The sequence below is a fragment of the Seriola lalandi genome, unplaced genomic scaffold, assembly GCF_002814215.2.
Source record: "Seriola lalandi dorsalis isolate HSWRI2012SDOR001 ecotype SW California unplaced genomic scaffold, Sedor1 jcf7180002054616, whole genome shotgun sequence".
Classification (NCBI taxonomy): Eukaryota; Metazoa; Chordata; class Actinopteri; order Carangiformes; family Carangidae; genus Seriola; species Seriola lalandi.
The window spans coordinates 153520-178682 of record NW_019525169.1 but is presented as its reverse complement, the minus strand read 5'-3'; the positions used below and the strand labels follow the sequence as shown (position 1 = coordinate 178682).

Here is a 25163-nt window from a genome sequence, read left to right as displayed (position 1 = left end):
TCACACACACATACCAGTACACCAGAGATTACTACGTTACACACACACACACACAAACACACACACACACACACACACTCATGAGTGCAGTGCATTGCACCGCACCGCATACACACTTACATATTTTGTTATATGCAACATGAAAATACATCATAAATAATTGCTAAAGTAGGTTAAGTAATTCTTGCACGCCATTGCTATACAGCACATAGTATGCATGTTGATTTAAACCACTCTACACTATAAAAGGCAGAGAACAGTAACTACAAAAAACGGAATGGGTTTTAAATTGTTCAGGCTGACTGGGTGAAATGTGTAACAGATGGATGGGGTGTAATATCAGAATTTTGCATTTCTGCACAACTCAGTTTCAGGTAGACATACATCTAAGAATAAAATAAAGCATTTTTAAACGAGTGAAGGTTTGAGCTTTATCCTTACCTGCACACTACTATGCCACCCACACAAGGTCTTTCATTCATCTCACTGCACCATTACACTCTGTTGTCTGAGTTAAAAATAGCCTCCCTCACTCTGTGCCTGATTAGAATTACCCGGCCATCACATACATACAAAGGAGGTCCATGCCTCTCGCTCCTCTCCACTTACATTACCTGACTTATGTGTAGAGTGTTTTTACCGTATATAACACAAGGTTATTCATGTTTGTCGTCTGTCTGACATGAAACCCAGTTACTTGTCAACCGTCTCCGTCTCTCTCATCCTCCCTGCTCTGTAGGCCTACCTGATATGAATAACTCATTTGCAAGCAAGCTCATTAATTATCCATGGGCTGTTTTTTTTTTTTGCTGTCATCACGTTTCGAGATTGTAGTCATTCCCCAGTGGCTCTCAAAACATCAACAACTACTGCATGTGCCGTGTCTTTCGGATTCTTCAAACGCTGCTCATGCTTAATATGCAGCATTCCCACATGAAGATATAAATGTCCTAAATTGGCTGTTTACTGCACATTAGCATCTTTTTCATGAGCTGCACCTGGCCTCGAAGAGCGCAGGTGAACATACCTAGACTGCAATGATTATTCCATCAGGTCACGTCTAATGATGGGGCGTGATAAAGAACACCGTCCCAGTGGGTCAGAGGGAGGTGATATGGAGCTCTGCCCAGAATCTGACAGCCATAACAGTTTACAACACTAGGCTTCTCATCATCACCAGGAAATACACAACCGTGCCACACTGACCCCCGACACTATGGATTGGTGGATGCACGAGAGACACACAGACATACTGCACAAAACACAAACGCTTGCACACAAAAAACACCAACTTTCACAACGTAAACATACTCAAAATCTGCTTACACAAGCGTCGGAGCTCTTGACGCGACCTCCCTTGGCTCGTTTCAGCAAGCGGATCCAGGTGGCCTTCATCAGCCACACTGGTCATTCAGTGTCCTGAGCCACTGCGCCCCCCTGCTACTGCTACAACTACAACTAACTGCACTGCTGTGGGCACCTTTGCACCAGCTCTGCAGTTACCGTCAGTGCTCTCGCTACAGGTACATTCAACACTGTGGCTACATCGACAGATGGTTCCTGTTACACCTTGGCTGTAAATGCTACCTTCATTTCTTGATAAATAAATAGCTTTGGAGTCAGAGCTCCTTGTTTTGCTGCAGCTGCAGCTAGCTCTGCTGCTGTTTGTAGAGCCACAGCTCCTGCTCCTCCTGCTGCTGCTGCTTTTGCCAAAGATGGGGAATCCACAGGAGCTCTCTGCCCCACGCATAATCTCAGCAGCTCTCTCTCCGTCTGCCCCAATCTCCTTGATAGCTGGAGTGCTCAGACTGCCACTGCAGGTGCTGAGGCTGACTCCCAGTATGAGTCAGGTGGCAGCGATGCTTCTCATCCTCTCTTTCGAGCTTTGGCTCCAGTCTCGTTCTCCTCTTCCTCCTCCTCCTCCGCCGTAGCCTCCACAAGCGGTAACAGCAGTTTATCTACACGAGTCCTGGTGTGGCTGCCTGTGACCGACTCTCCTCCTGATGCTAATTAAGCTGCTGCTGCCTCTCAGGTGCTGCAAGCTCCCTCTTTCTCACTCTCGGTGTCACAGCCTGTCAGTGTTTGTTCTGTACATCTCACAAGCCCCCCTGTGCTACTTCAGTGATTCTGCCTCTCTATCTCTGTCTCTACCCACCCCTCCTTCTCCTCCTCCTCTGTCACTCCCCTCATTTTTTTTTTTCCTCACTTGCCCCTCACAGTCAATCCATCTGCTCGTTGTGTCTCAGTGATAAGTGCTGGGCAGTGCATGTGCTTGTGGATGTACTGATACCATGCATCAACTGTGCATGCTGTTTTACATTTAAACACACTATATTCACCATGATATGAGCTGTTTATAGCTGTTATAGATGTCACATCTTGCCATCTTCTAAGAGGTGAAGAGCTTGACTTTACTCTAGAAGATACTCAAATCTAAATCTGCACACTTGCTTTCATCATGCATGATATTAGGGCGGAAACTCATCATTATTCCAATTATCAATTCATGCAGTGCTTCTAAAGCTTTTCCTTTCATGCCTTCCTTTGGAAACCAAAAATAATTCATGCCCCCTTACCTCTGAAAAGCTGAAACTGATTTAAATTATTATTATCTAGGGCATGAACTGGATTTTTCTTTTCATATTTCTAAATTGTTACTGGGGTGCAAAGTCAAAAGTCTAAACATTGCAGCAACACAAAGCTCTCTTGATATATTGACTGTGCAACTCAGAGCCAGATAGCCTCTCTCATATTTTTGATTTGACTGCAAGTTTGTTGAGCAACAATGAACACCTGCATAAATGAATAAATCTGTGTCTGCATTGATTTTTTTTTTTTTCAATTGATTGATTACCTAATATACAAAAATGTTGATACTGATATTGAAAAAAGGAATCATTTTCTAATCCAATCATTGTAAAACAGGGACAGGCAGCAAACTCTTGCATTGCTAAAAATCAGTGATTGTCCTGCATTTCTGCCTGATCAATGGCATAAAAGATTAATTCAATTCCATGTCGATTGACTAATTGAGTAATTTACCATAATTAACTATGACAACCAAATAGAAATTGTGACAACAGAGCTGAAATGATCAGTTGATTTACTGATGAGCCACTTTTCAGGCAAAAATGAAAAACATTGCTCCTCAACATTGCAACCTCTTAAATCTTTTGATTTTTCTCACTTTTACATCCCTGTAAATTAGACATCTTTGAGTAAAACAAGACAAAAACAAGACATATGAATATGTCACTTCAGACACTGGGGAATTCTAATATGCAATTTCCACCATCTTCTGACACTTTTTTGACAAAACAATCAATCAATCAAGCAAAAAAATCAGCAGATGAATTAATAATGAAAATAATGTTGGTTGCAGCCCCAATAGTGACTGTATTTGTGTATGTGACAAAGAAGGAGAGAGAAACAAAACTTAAATATATAGCACTGTATCTTTTTTCAGATCACCTCCTCTCCACTCTGGTCTCAGTTGTGCGGATTCTGAGGTGAAAGCTGCTCTAAATCCTCGCCTGTCAGATCAGTGGTAATTAATTACATGTGAGTGGAGCATCGTAAAACCACACAGGACAAATGAGAATAATTACAGCGTTAAATGAAAAATTTCCCATCCTCATAAAGGACCAGCCGAAGTTAAACCCTGCAGAAGGATTATTCAAAAATGTCCTCTCTTTTTTTTTTTTTTTTTTTAATTTTGTTTTGCACTGCTGACGCATCACGCTCCTCTGTCTCTGACTGGTCATGAGGTTGTGTGAGGTCAGAGGAGTCAGGGGTCAGCCTGTGGGAGAAGTGGTTGAAAATGGGCTCGCTGGTTTATGACCAGCAGTCACTCCCTGAGGAGCACTAACTGTAGATCAAAGGATGACGTGCTAATCAGCGGTGCTTATCATAACCAATCAATGACACGCCTCCATCTGCTCAGGGTCTTTTCAACATGACACACGGAGTTAAAAATTACATATCTTACATGAACGGAGAGAATAATGTGATTTTAGCTCATTAAGACCAATTAGTCTAATGAGAAGTGTGATCACCTGAGGTAGATGTTTTGAACAAAGATGGATAGGAATGACAGACAAGAGAAAATTGATCTTGTCACAACAAAACCGCCATAATAACCTCAGCTACAGCAGTAATTTAGAAAAGAAAACAATATCAACAGCATGCGCTGCCTGTTTTTTTTGGGACATAGTGCAAGGGTCACATATGGTTCAATAAGGTGGTTTGACACTGGCCTCCATAGCTCTAAGGGCAGGGCACAGATGCTCATGGATCTATGGAGCCCAGAGAGGAAGGTGGTGGAGCTGTGAAGGCTGCACTCTGACGACAACATTGACAAAGACTTGCAGCGGCAGAGAGAGCCTTCGGGTGCCTGACATGACCGACCTCTAGACCTGCTGCCACACTGATACTGACAGCACTGTGTCACCCACACACACGCCGCTAATAATAATCTAACAGCAGTATGATGCTGCGTTGATCCACGAGGAGACGTACTCTTTCTTTTTTTTTTTTTGGTCCACCCAGCAGAACGAGAGTCACTGTTTAAATCTGATGTCTTGTTCAAGACACTTCAGCATGGGCCGAAAGTTGATTCAAATCCTGCTGGGGTCCTTTGTTTCAACTTATCCCCTTTTCTATCCCTCTCCCTTTGTCTCCTGTCTCCTGCTACCGTGCACTCTCAAATACAGGCAAAGATATCCAAAAAGCGATGAAAGACGACACTTAAAAATTAATTATTCTTAAAGACCTGACTGATTTATGGTTGCTTTGCCCCTTCCAGGATTACATTCAGTGGCAATATTTAGCCACAATAGCAGCATAACTCCAGGGCAAGCATCGTCAGTCTTTAGGTCAGTCAGCCCAACACTTGGGGCAGACTGAGTTTTGTACGGACATTCATGGCCCCCGGAGGATGAAGCCTGCTCACTTCTATTATTGTACTTATCCTGTAAAGTATAAAGAAACCTCTACTAAAGTGAAATTTGGCACAGATATCCCTGGATGATGCATCATATTGACTTTGGTGATTCTGTAACATTTTATACATTATGTTAAAACAGCCAAAAGATAAGATGCTGCACATGATAAAAATTATACCTGCTAAACGTCAGCATTGTTAGTGTGGCGGTAGACTCTTAATCTAGCTGAATGTTCACCGCTGAATTATTCTTACTACACCCACGCATGGAAATTAGAGGAAGGTGAGGGTTAGGCACCAAAACTGACTTGGGTAAGATTAAGGAACATTTTTTGTTATACCAAATAAACTATAGTTTGGGTATGAACACTAACACAAACTAAACACTATATCATTCTCACCAGTTAAGTATTTTCTTAAAAAGCAAACATTAAATAATGTCTGAGATTGGCCACAATGCAGTGTTACAGTCATCCAGCACCGCAACACCTTGCCTTGCCATGTAAACAGCTCACTACTTCTTGCATTAGTGCTGAAAGGTAGCATTGATTCTAAATTGTGTCTTGCAGAATTGCTCAATAGTAATCCTACTTTCTAGGGAAACCGGGCGGCAAATCCACACTGGTAACCTTGGGAGGCGGGATGGAGAAACAGAATGGCGTGAGAGGTGGCCGTCTTCAGGCACTGGTCAGAGAAAGAGAGATGGAGAGGGCAATGGTCCTGTGGTCTCTATGCTGTTCTTATTGATTAATTTAGACAGAGGTCTTTGCTGTAAGACCACCAATGACCTCTACATGCAACAGTGGCACAGTGATCATTACGTTAGAACATTACAAGTCAGTGTGGCTGTTACCACAGTGAAATAGGAAGCTGCAAGTCAGTCGCTGCTGCCTCCTGCATCTGACAGAATCACTTACAGTGAATGAAGCAGTTACACCAGGGAATCTCTTCATGATCTGAAAGCTTGTTTTTTTCCATTTTCAGCCACATTTTCAGAGTTATTCTCTATATGTATCCTCTATGAAAATGGAGAGCTGTAGTCATGCAGAAAATAAAGGCTGTGCGTGTGAGCTATTAAGTGCTTTCATAGTCGAGAGACGCCTTGGTTTGACTCGTCCTCAGTTCTGACGTTTTTACCTCAGTTCTCACATATATGTAGGCTTTCTGCTCTCTCCTGCGTCTTTCCCTGTGACATCACCTGAGCCACACTGCACTCTCACTCATGTCCACACTGATGTCCAGATCCTCGTAGTACCTCAAATGTTCTCTCACTCCCTTCTCTCCCATTTGCTCTTCATTTCACCTTGTTCCGTGTCTTCTCATTCAACCCATTAACTGTGCTTCTTTCATCTCCCATCTCTCAAGGGATTCCCAGTGGCTTTGGCTTTCTTCCCTGTATGGATCGGCTCAAGAGGGGGAGGGGGACTGTTCTGTGCATTTTCAAACTGTAACATTTAGTGCTTGGTATTTGGCTGTTTTCTGCTAAATCTTCGTGATTGATGTCTGCACATCCATGTTTACAGTGCAAACAGCAAATGCTACTAGCTACAGTAATGTATGCTGACGTAAACAACTATAGAAGAAGATCACAGGAATAGCCTGCAACTAACTCACTGGCTGGGTTAAAAAAAAATCCCCTCTTTGTTCACTCAGTCACTATTCCCTATTTAACAGACAGTAAGGTATGGATATTTTAGACTTATGTGTTCTGATCATTTTCTGTCGTCACTGATAGTTGTAGCGTTGCATCTATTGTATCTACTGTAGGTTTGATAACAGAAAGTAGAGCACATGCCATGAAAACTACTTTTTTTTCCCACTGTTAAAATTTAAGAGGCATAAGTTTCACACTGAGAATTCAGACGCTCAAATAAAAAAGTCAGACAGTGATTTTAGAGCACTATATAGTAAGTGGGGAGTGATTTCAGACACAGCCTGTAACTCCATGGCAACATTACACTTTTTGTTTACATCACCCAAAGCATTATGTGAGCTTAAAGACCCAAATCTCTCACAAACCAATGGAAACTAGAATGACCTCAGCCAAAGCCAGTCAAACAACACACGCTATACTTAAGAGAAAAAAAAAAGCTGATTCATATTGAATGATTCAGATCTGCCCCAAAAGTTAACGGGTTCCTCCCCGGCCCAAACCCCATCCCTCCACCAGTGTCGGTCCAAATCAGTTCACAAATAAACAGACACGTGTGAAAACATAGCCTACTTGGCAGAAGTAATAAAAACAATAGTTGCGACAAAATAAATGAAAATAAGCTTTTTTTTCCAATTTTATACTAGCAATACTTTTTTTTGACAGAATTGAGGCTAAGAATAAAATAAACATGGTTTCCTATATCTCACAAACTCTGACACTTCTATACAGACAAAAACAAGGAAGTAAGCAAACAAACAAAAATCGAATTGTACAAAACTTTTGTTCCTACAGGGTCCCAGTACAATTCTAGATCCACTGATATATCAGACGATGGCATTTTAAGATATGCCTTATGTGTCCTGAAAATAGCAGCATATTTGGCAGACTCAGCTAAGACAATGCTGATTAACAACGCCATATACCATAGCTGTTTTTAAGTCTGGCTCAAGTCTTCACAGCCGCATGACTGCAGGGAAGTAAATAGGTAATAAAAGGTGGAAAGGAAAATAAACTTTAAAGCTACTCATTTATATGTATGAACTTATTATTTTCATGATAAATCTTTTATCTTTCGTTTCACTCTGGTGCCAGCAGGAACAGCTGGAAGTGTGAATTAGGCTATGGAGACAAGTTTTCAAGTTTCAACTCGAGTCTCCGTCTCAAGTTTGAAGTTTACAGCGCTGCCATACGCCACGCCTCTGAATAGCAAAAAACAACAACGTTCAATCAAAAACAGCTTCGGCTTAAAAGGCAGTTTGTAAACTTTAACCACCAGTAACCCCAAGCTGAACTCTACGACACAGCGAATGTTAATCTTCGTCAGACTACTGTCAAAATAAGAAAACACAGCTCAAATTCAGACGAGCGTCAGCAGTGGGTTTAATGAGGCTGTGTGGTCAGACTGCACAAGTATACTTCACATTCTGCATCATGATTGAAGAATGAAGATTACTGCTCGTGCCAAGTCATGTTCAGTTCTGGCTGACGGACTGTAGCTGACTGCAGCGGGCTGACAATGGGCTGAGCAAGTGTGCTAGCAGTTTCAAGCTTGGCATGACTCACTCTTGGCTAGAACCAAAGCCTCTTTTCGCAGCCATCTGTCCATCACTGCCACTTCACTCAGTGCAACACAAAGTCAATTAAATCGCCGGTCCACAAACAGCATCTCCTTCATCAAACGGAGACAATGGGAGCAGACATGACAGCCAAGAGTGAGAGATGTGTGACTGCTACAAAAAGGGTTGGTTACTAATATTTAACACAGAACAGAGAGACTGAATACTGAAGTGAGCAAGAGGGTGCAGGAGAGACAGACTGTCAGTAAATCTGCGAAAGAGAAAGAGAACGTGTGTCTGAGAGAAATGAGGAGAGAGATAAAAAAAAAGGGGGGGGGTAATGATCCCTCTGGCATGGCAGAAGAGGGATTGGCTGCATGGACGTCAAGGTGACACCGACAGGCCTATGAAAAAAGTGTTTACCCAGCATTCCATGTGCCAATGCATTAGGTAAGTGCATCATCCTGCCGAGGAGATGGACTCAATGGCTGTCAATCATGTGATCCCAGAGTGCACAGCAGCTAGCTAGAAACTATAGAAACAAGCCACATGGCAAGGGGACTTAAAACTGGATGTCTTTAGAGTATGTGTAATCGTTTTACAACAAACAGTAAATCCACAATACTGAAGTGAAACAAAATGAATGATGAAAATGAAACAGTTATTAAAAATTACACAGCCATTCTTTAAGATTTATTATCTTTAGAAAAAAGGATGCAATTTACTTTTTTTCACTGGTAAATTTTGAATCTTTCAGATCTTTCTCAGTAATTTGTAAATAATCGATTAATTGTTTAGTCGAAAAAGAAAAGCCAGAATATATGTTGGTCAACCACCAACCTAAATTTCAAAGATATTCGCCGTCCAAATATATGAAGACAACAAAAACAACAATACTGGCTTTCCAGAAGCTGGAATCTTGGGATATCTGGCATTTACTTGATAAATGACTTAAATGATCAGTTAATTAATTGCTGCTTAATTTTCTGTCAGTCCATTGAAAGCTCCTCCACCAAACCACCAATGCAGAGCTAAATGACTTGATTATTGAACTACTCTTAACACTTCAGCACTAATGAAATGGAAAAGGAAAAAAGGAAGGACACTACTGGGACTAGCAGGGGCTAGGTCGATAGCCTTAGCAGCAAACAGCAAATTAATCAATTACAAAGTGATTAAAAGGAAGATATATTATTGAGAAAACATCCCCTATATTCCGTTCTCCAAATACGAGAAACATTCAAAACTTTTCCCATTCGAGAATCTCTACTCACAGTGACAATACTAACGTGCTGATGTTATAACGTTTACCGTGTTCACCATCTTAATTATTAAATTCATCCTGAGGGCCACATCAATCTGTGGACCAGACTTCGTGACAACCCATCCGACGGTTCCCGAGACAATTCTCTCACAAAAACAAAAAACAAACAAACGTGAACCTCGTGGGCGGACACTCGAAGAAAATTTGGGGGATCACCAAAGCTGGTCGGCTTCATCCTCTGGGTAACCAGGAACAAACAAAATTTCGTGGTGATCAATCCAATAGTTGTCAAGATATTTTTAGTTTCCACTAATGCATCTACCCGACCAGCTGACATTGTATTTGCTTGAGTCTAAAAAAAAAAAAAAATCTAAATAGGACAGAATTTGCATCTTGGCACAAATAATAAGTGACTTTAGTTTAAGAGTAAGGGTACTGTGAAACCAGCCCTCAAAAGCCCCGTACAGAGTGAACCTTATCAGGCTTGTGTTGTTTGCTCAGCTGTTCTGACTATGTGACTTACAAAGGAACATGCATTGTTTGGATGTTTGCTTCATTTCTGCTACACTGCTGCTGCGCCTCACATAGCGTTGTTGAAATCCCTGCAACATTACGGCGAGACAAATGCAGGGGTGACGGGATCTCTACAACAGCAAATTATGTGCTAATCCTTTTCTTCCAGTAAATACTACCTGCACCCAGCAGCAGTCGTCCCCGGAGGGGCATTGCTCTCATTAACGGTGAATCCCATCACAGCGAGATTTATTTTATCTAGCTGCTCCTTCCCTCTGAGGTCCCTTTGTGGAAACACAGCACCATAATAGGATGATGGCTGATGAACGGGATACAGTAAGAAAGGCCGCGGGCTGCTCTGTGCTGCTATTTTGTGCTTGCGTCATCAATATTCTGGCAGTTTCCTGGTGTATGAAACAGGCTGCAGATGATTGATGAGAACTGGCTAAGAGAGCAGAACGAGCTGCTAACCATCTTCAGTGGAGCAAAACACACCATCCTACAAATGGGACTGTGCTTGAGTAAAATGATTTCAGCTTCATTTATTCTAGTTCATACTTTGATAAATGATTTGCTTTGGACCATTTTCTGGCAAAATTTGAGATTTATAAAAAGCTGAGGTTGTTGCCAAAGAGGCATGGGGACTTCCCAGATTTCAGTGATAAATAAAACAAAAAAAAAATCTCTCTCTCTAAATATGTCCAGTTACTTTTAAGTGTATTCTAAATATATCTGGTGGTAGAAAGCCCACACAAGGTCAATTTAAGTTCAAGTGATGTGACCTAGGTGCTTAGATTTTCTTCATCGTGTCCAAAAAAGCATCAGGATGATATAAATTACATGATAAAAATAAAAATAACACAATGTGGAGTATATAATTATATCACTATATCCCTTATGATTGAGGGGCAACCATCTGAATACTGTTGCTGTCCTGTGAAAACCATGTATGTCCAAAACATAAACTCTTCTTGAGTTAAGAAAATCAGCCCTGTTTTAAGCTTTGAGACCATGTAATTATTAGATATCCCAATGTCTCTTTAAATAGTTTATTAAGCATAAAATGTGACAGTTCTTTCAACCCACTAAGAATGGGTGATGCATGGTTTTCACTGGATAGCAGCAAGTCACTAGTTTTTGTTAGATTATTGTTTAAAATGCAATTATATGTATGTTATTATGTGTCATCTTAATTGAAGCAGTAATGTATTTGATTCAGTTGATAATCCTGTGTGTGTGAGTAGCTGTACACAGTGGTTTTTCAGCGCTGATGCAGTATCATTGTACAATGTTTAAATGTTTAACATAGTATAATACTTAGTACTTGTCTCCCAGCTGAAAAGTCTGGCCTGCGTTTTGTCCTGCGAGGCCTCCGAACACCACTTCATAATCAGTGGTGTTAACTCCACTGTTCACAGTTCTCAGTGACAGATGCTTAAGTCAAACACACACTAAAAAGATACACTAAGTGTTGCTTGACAAGCCCAGCAGAGCAAAGTGGATGCAACTGCAAGAGTTTGGCAGGTTCAGTCCCACAAAGAGTTGTGAACAGATTCCTTACACAATCAAAACAAGTGATTCTGTATGTGAGAGAGTGAATGAGGGGCGACCACCTATAGATTGAGCCAGGTCGTTTCTCATCAGCTGCAAAGATCATCACGCCATAGCACTGAATAATACACGCCTAAATTGCTTTAACTGATCTGGTCTTAGTCATTCATACCGTTTGTATTTCAGGTTAGTCTCAGGTTAACTCGTTTACATACTGTTTCCTCTTTTTGTTTGTCCTTAAGTGCCTTTAAAGTTGCATCTTATTCCACTCTGTCTGACAGTGTCATGTAATATATATTCTGTATCATCTTGTTCCAATTCTTCATTCAAGTTGTATGATGTTTACACAGAGTGGAATATTGAAAACCCAAGACCCATGAGGATTTTAATGACTGCACCACAAGACACTGACGCACATCGTTAAGATACTAATGCACAGTGTCTTGTGCATCACTTTGTGCACATTTTCTCAAATTTAACTCCACATATTTACTATTTTTGAAAACCTTGGCATCTCCACAAGCATTTTAAATGAGGTTCTGTGGGTTCGAACCACGTTTGCTGGAGTATGTGTGGACCTCACTTATCAAACTTGCTTTTAGAGGCTGATTAGTGATTAATACAAGGGTGTGGCTGATGACAACCACTGATTACTGTCACTGGGAAATATTTGGACTTAAGGTTTTCACTGCTATATCATTCACACACACACACACAGACAAAAACAAGCACACAATCACAACAGGAAATATTCGAAATAGTAACTGGAAACAACAACAACAACAATAACATAGCGTGAAAGTTATGTAAAGAGGAAGTCAAAACCTGGAGAGTTTGGAAAAAAAATGGACATACTCTGTTTGGCTCACGTTGGTAAGACAAAACTTTAGCTTTTGCTTCAGGGATAAGCCAAGTTTTGTGCTCTCTACGAGTCTGCATAAAAAAACAAACTCATCCTGGCTGTTTACTTTCTTTCTCTCTCTCTGCTTGTTAACCAGTGTCTCAGCTCCTCACTTTAAGCTTGTAGTGGTCGTGCAGCAGTGCTCGCAAAGTCATACCAGACTCTCAAACGAGCCTCTTCGTCTCTAAAGAGCACACTGTGAGAGAGTTACCGTGTGCGTTTTGAGAAAGACTCTTACTTACTAACTTTCCGGAAAAGTGACAAGGGAGAAAATAGGAAGTGTATGTTTACGCCCCTTTAAATCCTGCACTAATAACCTCCATTCTGCTGCAGTCCGAGCCCTTCCTCTTTGTTCAGAGGATAGACGGGAGAAGAGTGAGAAGTACTGCCGAGTTAGGCTCAGAAAAGTTCAAGGGGATATAGTTCGAGTTGCAGAAAGTATGTTTATACAAACTTACCAGATCTGACTCCTCACTGCCGGAGTGATACATTTCTGCCCTACCGACTCTGTGCTTTTCAGCCCGGCTGGGAGAAAAGTCTCCTCAGCTGCTGCCCATCTCCTCTCGGAGCACAGGAACTCCTGCCAACCTGAGTGCTTCACTCCTACAAATCCCCTTGTCCCGGCTCAAGAGGAGAACGGCTTTGAACAAGCAGAGAAAGTTAGAGCCGGAGGAGAGAAGTTAGCTCCTCTCAGCCCTTCTTTGGCCTACTCCAGTCCCTGAGAGGCAGAGAAAAGACGAGTGTCTTTCCCACGCTGGGAGAACACTCCTTTAGAGCGCCGCGACCGTCCTCCAGCCCCAAAAACAAGCCCCCCTGCCCCTCTCCCCTCCCACACACACACACACACACACACACATATGTACACTCTCTCGGTTTCACACACATGCACACACACACACACACACACACACACACACAGACATCCAGTTAGGAAGTAAGATCTCTGGCCAACAGGGCTGGCCTGAAAATTCCAGAAAGCACCAAAAGCAGCTGCTGAAGCTTTTTATGTCTGTGTGCGAGTGTGTGATCTGGGGAGTTTACATGTGTTCCACTTTGCCTTAAACTCACTGTATAGTCTCAGCACATGTTGCCGAGACTGAAAAGTCAGGAAGTAATTATCTTCACTACATCAACGAAATGCCATATTTGCTTTCATCATCAATGGGACGAAAGCCATTGAAACTTTCCGTTTGGTCATTTGATTGCACATAATCGTGCTTGTATTTAACTTTACATTGACAAACACGACAAAAGCACGGTTCTCAGTAGAACAAGAGCACCTACCATATGACAAACTTTTACAGCTGTACAACATTTAAGTCATATAAAAGTCAGTTGAGTTTTCAAGTGACAGTTTTCTATTTAGCCGGTGGTTGTTGTAAAGCAGCACATTCACTTCAAAGAGACTCACTGCACATCCATCTCTTTATGATCTGACATCAGAAACACGGAAGCTGTGATGTGTGCTTTGTAATCATGCTGCTATTACGCCAGAGCTGATGCAGGCTGGGATTTGAAATATTCAATCCAAGCCGTAAAATATGAGTCAAGAACGAGAGTTCGGTAACTGCCACAGCTGCTCATGAGTTCACAAAAAAAAAAAACGTAACTAAGAAATATTTTTCTGTAATAACAGAGGAATGCAGATATGTCACTGCAGAAACACACCAAGTGAACAGCACAGGTGAGAACTGAGTAAACAGTCCTGTGTTGTCTTTTTGTCCAGCCTGTAAGATCGTACAACTATCAAACTACAAGCTCAGTACAAGCTTTATTTGACATTCCCATAAAACCCAGATTTGTATTTTCAGTGGGGAGAAAATGTTTTCTGGGCAGCCCAGCCTAAATCGTAGATTATATTGTTTTAGATCAGGGTTAACCCCTTTCTGAGGATTATCATCCAGGGCATGTGCTCGGCACGTGACAAACTGTGGGATAGTTATCCTAATCTCACCAGGACAATGGTCACAAGTCCTGGTGCATCAGTTTGGAGCCAACAAAAGATAACTAAATAAATTTAAGTGTTTTTTGAATTAAATATACCATTAAAGCTAAATGTTGTCATTTTCACTGTATAACTATAAAATGCTTAAAACTTTCTTGCTAAGAGTTATATGTGAAGTTTGATATTACTCTCATGTCTGTACACTGAAAATTAAGCTATTGTGAGCAACTGGTTAACTTAGCATAAAGACTTGAAAAGGTGTAAACAACTAGTCTGGTTCTGCCCAAAAGAAACAGAATCCACACACCAGCACCTCTTAACATGTTGTATTTCTTTGTTTGATCTGTAAAAAAAAACTTACCTTTTCTTACCTTTGTGTCCCTACTGTTTCCAGTCTCTATGCTAAGCTAAGCTAACCAGCTGGTGGCTGTAGCATATCTGCAGTACAAACATGAGTGTTTTTGTTCATCTTCTCATCTAACTCTTGGCAAGAAAGCAATTAAGATTTTGAATTTCAATTATTTATTCATTTTATTTTCATCATGTTTTAGTCTGCTGATTATTTTTTCAATTAATCAGTTGATCATTTGGTCTATAAATGTCACAAATAGTAAAGGCCATTGCGGTTTCCCAAAGCCCAAGCTGACATACTGTAGTCACATCACTTGTTTAGCTTTCAGTAACAAAACACAGAGCTGTTCAATTTAGTATCACAGAAGAAAAACAAACAAACAAACAAACAAAAACAGCAGATATTCACATTTGAGAACATGGAACAAGGGAATTTTTTGAATTTTTGATTTTCATCTCTGAAGTATGTTTGTAGTCCAATCCCAGCCCTGCATTGGCAACATGAGGTCAAGGTAAATGAAGGTGAATAAGAGACTGTAATTAAACTCAGCTGGAGGCGAAAACCTCCTCATGCTGAGCGTGATGACAGTTGATCAGGAAGTGTGATCTGGTGTCTCTGAATTCTCACTAAAAATGACTTCTGCATGTGAAGTCTGCATCACACTGCCATAAAACAGATAACGATAATGATTGAGGAAACATTTTGTAAAAGCAAAGTCAACTGTGATTTTAAATTGCCACTCAATTAAAATAATGCGTAAAAATCACTGCATGTTTATTGATCCTGTGTAGCTCCAGTTATCTCTGCCAGGATTTTTATGCTGAGGTCATCCATAGTAAAGTTTATGTGTGTAATGGGTTTTAGCTAAAAGCTTCTACAAGCATATTCTGTCCACAATATGTTAAATCAACAAAAGTAGATAAAGCTCTAGCCCAGATTAGCTGCTTTATTTTGCGTAATTACTATAATGTAATGATATAATGGCATCCTTCGCTGCTGACAGCAATTATCAGCGCTCTCCGAATGGCCTCTCAGAATGGGATTTGACGGATCAATGTCTCCTGGTTCTGGCAGCGCTGGGAAATGAGTGCCTGCATTGCCTTTGGCTTATTGATTAGTATACATGCACACAATGACGTCAGCAGGCATTCATACTGACAGGCACACAAACGCCAACGAGGGTAGCTTTCAAAAACCAGCATACAGTAATTGGACCACGAGGGGAAATCAATACAGCATCCACAGTGTGTTTCACATCGGAAAAAAAAAACATGACATTGCCAACAGTTGTTGTTTCCTCTCAGTACGTAGATACTATACCTTGTATAGTGTGAAGAGAGTGATGACTGCTCTTCTTTTTAAACAAAAGCCATGCAATAAGTCCTACCTTCATGAAGATTATAATATTAAAATAAAATTTCAGAAATATTCAGTTACACCTCAGTGTGTATTGTCTAAATCAATGCGTTGTAGGGGTCACACATGTGCAGTTTCAGGACACTCTCTCCAGCCACCAGGCCAGTCTAAGTCCATATCAGGAGTGGACACAAGTGTCTGACAGTTCCATACAAGTGTGACTCCACAGTGGCCACCATTCACATTAAAGTAAACAGCCCAAAATAAAACCTCTCTACTCTGCCAAATACACTTTCCAGTGATAAAGCACTCAGGATCATGAGTTCATCTGCCTTACATCAATACAACATCATAACACTGAAGACATCATAACAGAGGACGGACCAACAACAGATACTGATGATAATTGATTGATTCTGACCCAAAGCTTCTCGCCAGTGACAGAAACAATATCCAGCAACATCAGTGGTGTGATATTTTCTGTCAAATGTGCGATTGTAACAGGCCACAATGTTATAGACGTTCAGTAAAGCTAAAAAGATCACTAATGGGCTAAAATACACCACAATTAGATCATTGAGGCTCTGTCAGAAAGGCTCCTCCAAAAGGGGGTTTTGCCTTGCCAAGAATGCTATTACACAAATGAAACTCTCCAAGACGACTTCAAGTGCTAGTGGATAAATCTTTCAGTTTCCTTAGAAGAAATAATAACCTCCAGAAGTCCAGCATTAAATGTAAGCTTATTTTGTTACACTCCTTCAACAACAACTTAAAAAAAAGCAGCATTATGTTCTGTTTATCAAGTATTGCATTGATGACCCTGTGTTAAAGATTATCTGCCCTTACACTTTAAATTACTCTGAATGGGAGTTGAATGACTGAACTGTACAGCTACTATATGTGTCAAAACTCAAGACTTTTTGTGGACTGACTGACCAATGGGAAATATGTTTATTTGATTTCATGCCAAAACAAACAATTCGATCAATAACCACTCTCATATCTCTACGACAAAGATGTAGCAAGCAGCCGATTAGCTTAGTTTAGCATAAAAACTGGAAACAGAGGGAAATAGCTAGCCTGACTCCAAAGGTAACAAAATCTGCCTATCAGCACCTCTAAACCTCACTAATTAACAGATTATAACAAAAGACTGATCGAACAACTGGTCACGACTGGTTTGATTGTTTTTGCTCTTCAGTTTTTAAACAGAGCCAAGCTAACTGTTTCCCCTGTTTCCTGTCTTAATGCTAAGCTAAACTGTCAGCTAACTATAAGGCTCTCAATAAGAAAAGCAAATGAGCATATGTCCCAAAATGTCAAACTCTTCCACTTAAAAAACAGTGTATTTGCGAGGCATGGCATATTTTAATGAACACTGGCAACCAAAATAAATACATAAATAAATAAAAAATCTAATGATACCCAGCTCTGCTTTGAAATTGAATCTAAAACATGGCTGTACTGATCCTGATGCATAATATCCACATCAGACTGGAGAATCCACGCTGGGCCCAATGTGACTGTGATTCACATCTAATGAAACCCCCCAGGGCCGGCAGCCAGCGTCTGACTGAGGTTACCTAGCTACAACACATGCCAGGCCACTTGAGCCCTGGGACCATCTCTAATTACAGCCAACGAGAGAAAGGGAGAGAGGGAAAACGAGGGAGAGACTGAGGAAGAAACAAGAAAAAGAGATGGAGATAGAGGATGAGAGAGAGAGAGAGAGAGATAGAAGCCCCAGCTGCTCTGTTTCCTGCTGCCTCTCTGAGCGACTCGAGAGTTCGACTGCTGTTTCCTCCACTCCACCAAAGGGCATCCCGCTAGCTTGTGTACCAAACCTGAGAATAGCACTGAACCTGCACACACATCATACAAATGAGGCTGAAACATCTCCATATAACTGATAAGAGAGGAGTAAAGTCTGTAAAGTACAAAGCCTTAGCCTATTAATGTGGTATCAGAGCGGTTGAGGTTAAAAGTTGACTGAAGCTTACCCTTCCCAAGATGTGTTTAGTCCGTGGAGACAAGGGAAGCTTGTCAAGCATGCCCAAGGGAATGAAAATCATGAGCTCGGAGTTGCTGGACAGCGAGTGCATGCAAAGACTTGATGAATTCTGAAGTGCTGACATGGATAACAGCGTACAGCGTTTGGCGGCCGCTGTGCAGTGTGTGGTGCTAACTGAGTCACTTCACGCTCGCTGAACACATCAACACATCGGCTGTCCCACATGGAGTCATAGGAAAAACTCTTCAGCTGACTGTTGTGACCAATACAGTCATGCATAGGTCAGGCAAACGCAGGCAGAGGGGCGATACACTCACGCTGTGTATGCAAACACACTTTCACAGAAGTGTACAGGATATAGTCACTACCGCAGCCCTCTGGTGACACAAACAAACGCTGGACGGCAGGTAGGTCAAGAGACACAGACACAAATCATCATACAGTCACTCACATCGCATGAGTGGCTTTGGCACAGAGTTATAGCCCAGTCATTTTCAATTACTTAAATGTAAATGATATCTGTTGGGGTTTAGGTTACATAGGGTCATTTTTTGTCCACGTGGAGACATCGAAAACAAGCTGAAAACCCAATATTCACTCTCCTTTTTGCTCTCTTTTGCTTTTCACTAAATCCTGAGAGAAATATTAACGTCTTTAAGTTCACGAGCCAGTCGTGAAGTTTGTCCGTCTGCTGTTCGGAGCCGAGCAGGAAGTGTACAGCGAGTTTTTAGAGCTTTGTTGAGACTGGAAATGACGCTGAGAAGAGCGGTGAGACTGAACCTTGAGGCTGAAGTCGAGCTGCAGTTGTAAAACCAAAACAATGAGCTGAATGATGCTGAAAAGCTCAGTAGAGCTGAAGGGAACTACAGAGTCAGATGATTATTATGTGTGGGGTTCTTTGCTGCAAGTGACCTATTTCCATTGTGCGTATAAAATGATCTATTACAGCAGCTTTAACCAAAGCTACCACATGCCCAAAAAACAAGACTTAACCCTGAAATGTTTATCTTATGGGAACCAGGTTTTGCCCCCTGAGAGACCTGCAGTTTGGCAGACTGATTATGTTAAGGATATTAGTTTTTTGGTATTTATCGATTTTCAAAAAGAAAGTTGATCAGTCTAAAGCAATTTCCACCTGGATTTTATGTCCACCCACAAAGTGCTGTGTTTCTTGGTTCCTTTGACACCAATCACTACATTTTACAGCAGGTCTTCTTACAATGTTGACAGCTCAGAAAATATTTTCCAGTAGTAGAAAATTAAGATGAAAATGGAAAGCTTCTGATTATGCATTCAACACAGTCAAACCGTTGAACAGTTCTGCGTGAGACAATAATCCGCTGTGTCGTCACATGCTCATCTTTTTCTACTGTATTCCATCTCCACAGGAGGGAGGGAACGATCCACGCTGCACACAGTAACACCCACGGGGGCAATTGCTCGTGTCCACTTGATCCCCTGACTCACTTTGTAATGATTGCTTCTCTTAGTAAAGGAGATTTAAATCTGCTTCGGCCTTTCAACCAATCAAGGATTTAGAGTAGAAGACATGACTGACATGAAAAGTGGTCAGAAGCTGTCAAAAGCTGTTCTTTATACCTTGGAAGACGTTGTAATGCTAAAGGCAAACGGACAGAGACACTGTACTCAACTGAAGTGGTTGCAGACCAAGAGGTCACAGGATAAATCTGAGAGGTCCTAAGATGGTTAACAGGATAAGGAAGGTTTTTTTCATGAATTACTTGAGCTGAGGAGTTTTTAACCAGTAGTAGCGCCATGGAGCAATTTTTCTATGAGTTTATATAATGCATACAAAAACACTGAAATATATGCACGCAGATGATGCAATACATATGTTTCTCACTATTTCTTGATTGACAATTGGCGGACAACTGATGATTTTTTTCACTATCAATAATCAATTTACATCATCTACAAATGTCTTGTTTTGTCCGTCCAACAGACCAAAATATAAAGATATTCACTTTACAATGATATAAGACAGAGAAAAGCAGAAAATTCATTATGGCATTTCTTTCTTAAAAAAATATATTTAAAAACGATGAATCGATCAAAATAGTTGTCAATTAATTTCCTGTTGATTGAATAATTGATTGACTTTGTAGTTCTTATGTAAAATGTTCAGAAACTGTATTTTATGGGGGAAGAAAATGCACTGAACACATTTGCCAGGCTTCACAGACACACACAATGCGTTTAGGTGAGTAATACTGAATGTAAACATGACTTTGGTTAAAAGGAGATTTCACATGGCACATTTAATGCTTCTTAAATATCACTTCTTTTTGAGCTTGTCACTAGAAGACATCATGAAAGGCATCAGAAGTAAAAAAGAAACACTGTCCTACATTGTGTAAAATGAAGATTAAATCACTCTGCTCCGAATGATCTAAAAACGGTTTTCAAAGACAGGATTTAGCTGCGTGGACAGACTCTTTCAGTCGACCCGTTAAGAGTTATCTACACATGGAGAGAGAAAGATGACCCTGCAGATTGCCTTTCACCTGCAGGAAAGCTTTGTGAGCATCAATGCCTTTTCACAAGACTGAAATGCAGACACAGACCTGCAACAATCCACGATTAAAACTAAGCTCTACTTATACAACGTGCAATTCAGATGGTACAGGCCTATGTAAGCAGACCTCACGGACGGGATATACAGTAGGTTGTGACACTCTTGATGTCACGCACACAGTGAGCGATGCACAGCCGCAGAAAGGCAGGCTGAACTGTAACAGGACGGCAAAAAGCTTTCAGAAAAGAAGCCATCGCTCCAACTACTAGTACAAGGATAGAGAAGTAAGCCGCTGATTTACACAGAAACAAAAACAGGTTGTGTTGTTGTTTTTCTTTACCTTTGGCTTCTTAGACATGCTCGTTCTCCCACAATGCCCAGGACACCTGTGTCGCCTCTCCGTTCCACAGCGACTGTAATGAATTATGCAAATCCCCTGGTTTTTGTTCAGAGTACCATGACCCAGGGGTGCAAGCAGCTGACGCCTGGCATACAAAAAAAAAAAAAAAAAAAGCCAACCTCTTTGCCTCAGTTCAAAAAGGGATAACTCTGACTGCTGCGCTGCCTGGCAAGTTGCTCTTACACACAACCGGTGTCACAGCCGAGGTGATAACTAGAGGAAAGGGAATTGGATGTGGTCATCCTCAAGAGCTCTTCCAACAGCAAGTGTCATGCCTCATGTGGAGAGAAGCCAGCTGAGAAGTCTCTCTCTCTCTCTCTCAGACAGGTCACACATACCGACATGGGCACGAGCGGAGAGTCGGGTGTTTAAGCTGTGCGGTGTCATGGTTAGCTCTGAAGTGTTTTTCTTCAGCCGGTCAGGCATTAAGCTTTAATTTGATAGCGCGACATCTGTTGCGTGGTCAAACAACTATATGACGTTATACGATGCAGACCGGGTACACACACCACATACACATACACACGTTACAACTCCAGAGACAATCAACAAAAAAAAAAACTTGCTCTGGTGATAGCAGACAGCTTTAGTGTCACAGAGGAGGGGATAGGAAGCTGAGCTGCTGGGCTGCTGTGGCAGAGCTGACCGCTGTAGTAAAACATGTGACCTCCTGCAGCTGTACAGCCGTAGCCAGACAGACAGTCAGACGGTAACAGCACCATCTGGAGTCCTAATCCGCCTGCCACTGCCCACCCCTGTGATTATTAATGTGACCCTCAAAGTCATTAGGCTTATTGGTTAGATGAGTAGATACCTGGGATCAGTGCGTTGCAGAGGCACTGCAACTGCATCAGAAAAGTCGACAGTTTTCTGCAGCAAACTCAACTAATGTGAACTAACACAGTCAGCTGCTTGTTGACAACGTTGAAGAAAGTGTTTCTCTCATTCGTATCTCAAGTTTTTGTCTAACTAGCGGCACGGCATGGATCTTATGGTTCCATGAGGATGACTCCTTAAGGTTTAGATGACCTGTGACCTTTCCCTCTTGCACCACCACCAGGCCAAAATATGCACCTGTAATAATAATAAATGGGTAAATCCCTTTCACGTGTTTTTCTCTACTCTCACCCAGGTCTAACTTTGCACAGTGTTTGTCATAATATCATGGGCAGATCGTCCTTGAAGCTGCTAAACATGATCCTAACGGACTAAAACATTTTTATTTTAATGAAGCGTATTGTGGGACCACGTCTAGTAAAGCTCAGTTAGCAAATAAACTGTGTGTTGTTGATTGAGCGCCCTGAGAAACCGCAAGAACCTCAAAGAACCACTGCAGGCAAAGGCTAAGTGATCAAACACCGTTTAGCCTCAGGTGGCTTCACATTTTCTCACAACAAGTTTACCTTGAACACACCACCAACACCACAGCTGAGCACGACTAACTACCTGATGTGTCTGCATAAACAACTAATCCATATCCATCCTATCATTTTCATACCACAATGAATCAGTTTAAACAGTCTTCTTATTGTACAATATAAAATCAAGTGGTAATATTAGATGTTACAGGCAGGTAGATTATTCAGCATTTATTTTTCTGTTTTAATCAAGTTTTCTTTTAATGTTACATGTGTTCAATGCATTATGTGAACACAAATCTTCAGTTGGTGTCCACTTTCACTTCATTAATGAGAATCTTAAATATTCATTCTTTCATTTCTGTCTCATCTTTAATGTATTGATTATTGTTCTTTTTTTGTTCCAATTATTTAGGAACACTAAATGAAGTATTATTCACGTAATAAAAAGAACATGAAATGAGAACATATCAACTGGCTGGACTGTTAAGACTTGCTCTGCTGTTTCTAGTCTGCTACACAAAATAGGACTGAGAAGCAGCGCTGTGCCATTCAGCACTGAGGTACTTTAAGGTATTCAACTTCGCAGCTCTGTCTGCATAGCAATGATCAGGTTCATTGTGAGGACAGGGAGCTGGGCTGCAGAGAGCAGCAGTATGACATATGCGCCATATGGGTGGGTTGAGGGGAAAAGTAGAGCAGCGTTTCCCTCCGGAGGAAAACACATAAGTACATCTCTATTGATGCACACGTGCACACGTATAATATACTGGACAAATATGTAACATTATCAGTGTCAAACGTGAATGCTTGTTCAGGAGAGCACAACGTGTGGTGTACATGGAGGAGAATTTAGCCTCAGGTTCACCGCACCATGACTGTGCCACTTGCACTTGACATACAGTAACTCCACCAAGAGATTTCATAAATTACATAACAAGGAGGCTGAGCTGAGTGGCTGGAGGTCATGCGACTGCAGAATCAGCAGGAGAAAATGTTTTTAACTCCAGAGAAAGACAGAGAGTGGATTCAGTAGTAAACCACAACTCCATTACATCCTCTCTTCTCCTCCCTGCCCCACCCCCCTTTTTCCCAAGTAGCTGATTTCATCCTCGCAAAGCCACTCTCGCTCTAATCTCCCCTGATCCGTCTGCACTGGCAAAGAATCAGATATCAAACACACATGTTAAAAAAAAAAAAAAAAACCTGGGACAACATGATAGAAAACACTGTTTACCTACTCGTATTATCATTACTATTACAACAGCTATGCATTTTCTTTAGAGATTCATTAATGAGTTTCCTTCCTCTGTAGATTCAATTTAACGCATCGGTCATGTTCTTGTAACAGAGGCAGAGTTGGCAGACTGATAACCAGATTTCATAAAGTGGGCATGTAGTAGCTTGTAGTTACATAATACCTAAATCTCTAAGCCTCTCTTTGGAATAACCACTAGGCACAGGAGCATCAAAAACCAATGAAAATATACTGTAATAGTCTCTACATAATCTGTTAAACCGGAGTCTTATCAATAGTGATGCACAAATGTTACATGGCATCATTAGTGTCCAGTTGTTTTGAAGAGAGCTCCGAACAGAAAGTAAAAACCGCAGCAGTGAATAGTTCAAGAAAAGAGAAGAAAACCCACAGCGCACTAACACACACCTGACTTACCCATGAGACATTTTTATTCTTGTTTTGTTTGATCATGGCAACAAGAGCGGGCCCGTAACGTGGCGAGAGGACCCGCCCTCCCCCCCCCTCCCCCTCCTCAGCAGATTTCAGCCCCACAGCCTGTTGCGTGGGCAGGTCTGAGCGGGATCAGGGGTGGCGGCTGTGGGCACGCCGCGCTCAGCCATAGGTCATCATCTGCCCTGCAAACCTGCGAGCCCAAATCGCCTGCTCTGACTGAATCCAGCATCTGTCAGGAGGATCAGATCGCCACTCCACACAGAGGAGGAACGATGGCTGACTTTTCAGGCTCCTTCACGTTGCAAAAAAAAAAAAAAAAAAAAAAAAAAAGTCAAGATCACATAAGAGTTATCCAGCAAACTCTGAGTCTCTTCTTCCTGACAGCACAAACTGACCTGATGGACTGATTATGTATTCACGCTCAGTATGAATATGAAACATCCCAGCAGGTTTAACCCCGCCCTGCTGAGCCACAGCGTGCGCCCAATCGCGGAGCAGATCTTTGTGGCCGGCTCCTGAGGGTGAGCTTATAGAAGCATCAGGATGAATATGCCGAGTCTCTGGAGGAGAGGAAGGGGCTCTCCACTGACTTGCAGGACAACTCCAGAAAAAAAAAAAAAAAACAGGGAGCAGCAGAGGAAAACTGTACATTACTTGTCTTCACCTACTGTAGGTGCCTCCTCCATTCATTATCCTCCCTTCTTTTCTTTTCTTTATTTCTGCTTACTTCCTCTCCACCTACTCCCTCCATCTCTCTCTGTCTCTGGGGTACATCTTCTTGCCCGGCTGGGTAGCTGTTGTCATGGCACCTGTTTGCTTAGAGACGAGCACCCTGACAGACAGAGTAAAGAGAAGCTGAGTAAAAATGGGACGCTCCCTCTCTCTTTTCTTTTGTCAGTCAGTGGTGGCGTTGCTCTCCGACCCAGAATTAAATCTACTCTCTCTGGCAACAATTTATCCTCTAAATGTTGTGCTGACCTTCTCCCCTCTCACTCAGCTTCTGCAGCCAAACTCACTTTTGTCTTATCTTCAATTCTATGACACCAACATCTTCCCCCCCCCTCAGCTCCACACTTGTCGGCGTCTGTTTGCACAAGTCGATCTGGATTACTCTTAAAAGATCAGTGAAGA

The 25163-nt window shown here is 41.6% G+C and overlaps 1 protein-coding gene across 6 annotated transcripts in view; it reads right to left on the bottom strand.

Annotated features, from left to right (window-relative positions):
• Positions 1-25163, bottom strand: part of cacnb2a (calcium channel, voltage-dependent, beta 2a) — a 62482-nt gene that overhangs the window by 21261 nt on the left and 16058 nt on the right. Inside the window, exon 1 of one of the 6 annotated variants that reach the window (XM_023420051.2) lies at positions 12840-13145. The exons of 3 other annotated variants lie outside the window; for them this stretch is intronic. In XM_023420051.2, the coding sequence (XP_023275819.1) occupies positions 12840-12872 (33 nt within the window). In that variant the 5' untranslated portion in view covers positions 12873-13145. Of the gene's footprint in view, positions 1-1326; positions 2099-12839; positions 13146-25163 lie in introns of those variants that run through there. 2 more of the 6 variants (XM_023420052.2, XM_023420047.2) reach the window with 2 other exon arrangements.